At 41.1% G+C, this 5,593-nt stretch overlaps 1 protein-coding gene across 1 annotated transcript in view; it reads right to left on the bottom strand.

Annotated features, from left to right (window-relative positions):
• The window catches only part of LOC111967088 (PH and SEC7 domain-containing protein 2-like), a 55,758-nt gene that overhangs the window by 9,699 nt on the left and 40,466 nt on the right, over positions 1-5,593 (bottom strand). Inside the window, exons 5-10 of the mRNA XM_070444646.1 lie at positions 5,067-5,147; positions 4,452-4,609; positions 1,313-1,371; positions 433-522; positions 237-280; positions 7-157 (exon numbers count right to left, since the gene is read on the bottom strand). Of these exons, the coding sequence (XP_070300747.1) occupies positions 7-157; positions 237-280; positions 433-522; positions 1,313-1,371; positions 4,452-4,609; positions 5,067-5,147 (583 nt within the window). The remainder of the gene's footprint in view (positions 1-6; positions 158-236; positions 281-432; positions 523-1,312; positions 1,372-4,451; positions 4,610-5,066; positions 5,148-5,593) is intronic.

Here is a 5,593-nt window from a genome sequence, read left to right as displayed (position 1 = left end):
CAGGACACCATGTTTATAGGTGACAGCGTTGAGTAGGATGGGGATGGCGATGAAAGGGTTATTGCCATCCGTTACCCTGGCAACCCCCCTCTTCCCCCCTCCCTCACACTGCTCCTCCACCAGCTCTGATAGACTCTTCCTGAACTCCTCTTCCTCACTGCAATACACCAGACATCAGAAATAACATAGGACACGCACGCACGCACGCACACACACACCTGAGAAGGGATACTCACATTGCCCATTCAAGTTTCTCGTTCTTTATTGAATTATACAACACCTAAACAGGAAGAGGAAGTGAAGAAATCAAAATGGTGGGAGAGAAAACTCACATTACACCTCATTGTACTGAATGAACTTCAGAGTAATGTCAACTTTGGAATCTGACCAATTATTACATTATCAATATTGTCCTAGCATTGGTGAACACACCTTTAATAGGTCTTTAGGGAAGTCTTTGCCGTCATTTAGGCTATCCAGATTACTGATGAACTGCTGGCAAGACATCTTCTTCCCAATGTTCTGGACAAGAGAAACAAAACCACACAGAGAATTAAAGCTAAATACTGTATCTGTTGAGAAACCTTTGAAATATTGACCACTAGGTGTCAGTGCTGTGCAGTTAGGGCACTAGCTATTCTCATCATCATGCACTATGTGTTGATTGGTTACATTACAGCCACAGATATACTGTATACTGTACATGGAGAGACACAGACGAGGTTAGTGCTAAAAACCACTTACCACCTACGGAGCAGGACGACCAGAGGTTACACAGAGGTCACACAGAGGACAGACAGAACGCAGGAGGATAGAGGGAATGAGAGGAGAGGAGAAGAAAGGAAGGATAGAGGGAATGAGAGGAGAGGAGAAGAAAKGAAGGAGAGAGGGAGAGATTGTGAGAGCGCATGTTAAAGTAACACTGGCTAAGAGTCAGTATACTGTGGTAGTATACTGTGGTATTTAGTAGTAGGAGACAGAAAGAGGAGGCAGAAGGAGACAGAAAGAGGAGGAAGGAGACAAAGAGGAGGCAGGAGACAGAAGACAGAAAGAGGCCAAAAAAGTAGGACAGAGCACAGAAGCGAGAGAGAGAGAAAGAGAGAGAGAAAGAGAGAGAGGGGAGCTATGTTGATGCAGCACATCACTTCTAAACAGGTGTTTAGAAGTGGCTTAAGGAGGGGGAGTATTCTTAAAGACAGCCAAGCTAAAAATATAAATACAATGAGTCGACTGCAGTAGGGGGGATCCTGCCTTTACATTGATTTCCATCCATCTCCACAGATTGTAGGTTTGATAACAGAGCTGTACATACGTGTCCATGTAGATCAGTGTTGAGCAGCATTAGGGCGCAGGTTAACGTATGGGCTCCGTCTGTTGGAAGAAGAGAACATATTTTTGAATGTTATCTAAATGTCATGAGTGACTATCTTATATTTTGAAGTCTCAACAATACCTAGCATAATACTTTATAATATGCCRTTCAAAATGTGAATGTAAGTAATGTCATGTTTTTTTAAAGTTTTTGGGGAGAATCTGGTTGGGGCAGCTCCACCTCACGGGCAAAACCTTTTAGTGGCCTACCTCTTGATGACGAAGAGTAAAATGAGCAGCTCTAATGTTAATGTCCTGCAATTCTACAAATTTTGCCATGGGGCGTAGAGAAATCATTGCAGTTTTAAAGCACAGTTTTGACAATTCTACACATTTTCCCATGTGATGATGAGAAACTTTTTGAAATGTATAGCTAATTTCCAGCAATTCTAAAMAWTTTCCCATGGGGCAGAGAGAACATTTTGTAGTTTTAAAACTCATTTAATGCGATTCTGCTTACTTCGCCATGGTGCAGAGAGAACATTTTGTAGTTTTAAAACTCATTTAATGCGATTCTGCTCACTTTGCCATGGGGCAGAACTAAAACTTTGCAGTTCTAAAGCGAATTTCCTGCCATTCTACACATTTTGCCATGGGATGGAGAGAATCTTTTTCAGTTTCATAGCTAATTCCACACATTTTGCCATGACTTACAATGCCTTCAAAAAGTATTCACACCCCTTAACTTTTCCCACATTGTGTTCACACACAATACCCCACAATGTCAAAGCGGAATTATGTTTTTTTGAAAAAAAAGAATAATTAATTAAAAATGAAAAGCTGAAATGTCTTGAGTGAATAAGTATTCAACCCCTTTGATATGACTAGCCTAAATAAGTTCAGGAGTAAAACTTTTCTTAAAAAGTCACATATTAAGTTGCATGGACTCACTCTGTGCGCAATAATTGTGTTTAACATAATGTTTTAATGACTACCTCATCTCTGTACCTCACACATACAATTATTTGTAATGTCCCTCAGTCGAGCAGTGAGTTTGAAACACAGATTCAACCACAAAGATCAGGGGGGTTTCCATGCCTCACACCTATTGGTAGATGGGTAAATAAAATTTTAAAAAGCAGACATTGAATATAGATTTGAGTATGGTGAAGTTATTAATTACACTTTGGATGGTGTATCAATAAACACAGTCACAAATAAGATTCAGGCGTCCTTCCTAACTAAGTTGCCAGAGAAGAAGGAAACCGCTCAGGAATTTCACCATGAGGCCAATGGTGACTTTAAAATAGTTAGAGTTTAATAGCAGTGATAGGAGAAAACTGAGAATGGATCAACAACATTGTAGTTACTCCACAATACTAACCTAATTGACAGAGTGAAAAGAAGGAAGCTTGTACAGAATAAAAATATTCCAAAACATGCATCCTGTTTGCAACAAGGCACTAAAGTAAAACTGCAAAGAATGTGGCAAAGAAATCTACTTTTTGTCCTGAATACAAAGCGTTATGTTTGGGGGCAAATCTAACACAACACATCACTGAGTACCACTCTTCATATTTTCAAGCATGGTGGTGGCTACATCATGTTATGGGTATGCTTGTCATCAGCAATGACTAGGGTGTTTTTTATGATAAAAAGAAACAGAATAGAGGGAAGCACAGGCAAAATCCTAGAGGAAAACCTGGTTCAGTCTGTATTCTAACAGGAAAACTCACCTTTCAGCAGGACAATAACCAAAAATACAAGGCCAAATATACACTGGAGTTGCTTACCAAGACAACATTGAATGTCCTAGTTACAGTTTTGACATAAATTGGCTTGGAAATCTGAGAAAGAATTGTAAATGGCTGTCTAGCAATGATCAACATCCAACTTGGCAGAGCTTGAAGAATTWAAAAAAATTATAATTTGCAAATAATGTACAATCCAGGTGTGCAAATCTCTTAGAGACTTACCCAGAAAGACTCACAGCTGTAATCGCTGCCAAAGGTGATGCCAACATGTACTGACTCAGGGGATTGAATACTTATCTAATCAAGATATATTAGTGTATTATTTGTATCTTTTTTTGTTACAAATTTTTGAATTTGTCTTCCACTTTGAAATTACAGAGTATTTTGTATAGATCCATTTTAATCCCACTTTGTAACACAACGAAATGTGGAAAAAGTAAAGGGGTATGAATACTTTCTGAAGGCGCTGTATGCCATGTTAATATGTTATCTGAGTGAGCGTGACCAACAAAGTAAATTGGGACCCCCTGGAAGTCAGGGCCACGTGCCTTGCATACCCGGTCAGTAATTGGGCAATGATTACTAMAAGGTTTATATAGCTGGCTAGACTAACTTACCTAGTAATCTATAAAACTGACATGGGGTAATTGAGTGACTGTCAGTGACTGAGATAACAAGAAAAAAACTGCTTATGCACTACCAAATGTTTAAATTGTACCTTGTGTGTTTTACTATTCTGACTTCCTAAAAAAAGGAAAGGGGGTCAGGGCCCCCTAGCGGCCATGAGTCCCTAAGCGTATTCTTATGTCGCTTAGTGGCAAGACCCGGCACTGGTTTTTCATTCAAGGCAACAAAGCTGTTATCGTCTTGTGATGGAAAATGTTATGTTTGTGCTTTCCTAACAACCAATTTCTGTGTTCACGCGAGTGATTGATTGAACGAATCTTCACTATCAGTATCTGCAATTTGACAGTACGACCAGACCCTTGTTTTGAGAACGAAAGATATCTCAGTTTCAAGGTCTCAGTTTAGAGAGAAGTCTCGTGAGGTACTGGCATGAACCAGTATTGGTCGGTCACATGAATGAAGCAAACGTTAATGAATAATTCATTATGAATGATGAATAAGCTATATGATGCAAATATAACTTGTCTGCAGTATATAAGAGAACTAACTAACAGGACTGCCCCGGGAGAGCTCCTGATCGACATGTGTACTTGGTGCATTGAGTTGGTTGGAACCTCTCCAGTGTGCTGATAATAAAGAATGATTCATAAAAGATTGACTTTGAGTGTCCCTGAGTAGAATGTCCAAGACAGTCTTCATCCTCATCCTCATCATAGTCTTCCCAAGCCTCCCCAACACCCTAATTATAATCATCATCACCATCATCTTCTTCATCATTATCATTCCGTTCGGATATGTCCTTTCCTTCGGGGGCGAGGGCTGTGGGGTTGCAGACACAGAACCTCTTAGAGAAGTGGACCAGGATCCTTTCTCTCTCCTGGGTCTCCCCCATCAGAGGAAAGGCTTTCAGGAAGTTCCTGAGAATTAGGTCAAAGACCAACGAGTGAGAAGGCAGTATTGTTTTCAGGCTAGAATGCAGAGTGTATCTGTCCGTACAGTGATATAGGCCATAAGCTACTGTCTCCATTTCTAGGCTTACTCTCATTTATTTTTGAAATTGATAATGGCGTCGTATGAGTGAGGCTAAAGTAGATTAGTACAATACAATGCAGTGCACATTCAGTCAGTGTAAACTCAGTGTAAGTGTGGTTCACCACTCCCAATACAAACATGTTCATTTACTCTGGATATCTGCATGCTGTGGTTTAATACATGCATTCAAGACAGTCCCAAATCATGGCATACTGTATTCCAGGAGGTGACAGTTGACTGTATAGCAAAATAGAGGCACACTACAGCTCTATACTCAGAGAAATCAGTGTTAGGCTAATGTGTTGTGAGCAGTGCTGTGAGAATAGTGCTGACTGGGCTTACCTCAGGGCCTTGTCCAATGACAGACCAGAGAAGTCAAAGAAGCTGAGGTACTCTGACGCCACCAGCTGGCTGAACTCATTACTGCATGATGGACAGAGAGAGAAGGGATGTGGGAAGGAGAGCGAGAGAGGGGGAAAGAGAAGGGAGGGACGGGGAAATCGATAATTGGAACTGTGTTGTTGAATTGTTGATGTAGTGTGTGTAAAGTACTTGGTTTTGTGTGGTCTTGTGGTGTTGCTTATTTGCGGTCACCATTCTCAGTTGTGATGTGTGTCATTTTTATTGTTGTCAGTTCCTTCGTACCGTGTTGTAGTTTCGCTGGTGTCTTCTTAATTCCGTGTGCTGTCCGTCGGAGAAGGGGCGTCTTTATGTCTGTAGAGGGGGAGCGATGGAGGACGAGTGTGTTTTCTTTAAGGGGACGGAGTGGGGGTGCCGGTCGGTCGTCATGGTGAAGGGGTACGGTGCGCTCCCGCGTCCATAGAGAATGTATAAGTTTTATGAAGGGGGGGAGTTTTTTGGGGCGTCTC

This window comes from Salvelinus sp. IW2-2015, linkage group LG8 (assembly GCF_002910315.2).
Source record: "Salvelinus sp. IW2-2015 linkage group LG8, ASM291031v2, whole genome shotgun sequence".
In the NCBI taxonomy this organism is placed as follows: Eukaryota; Metazoa; Chordata; class Actinopteri; order Salmoniformes; family Salmonidae; genus Salvelinus; species Salvelinus sp. IW2-2015.
This window is presented reverse-complemented; position numbering and strand designations above follow the sequence as displayed.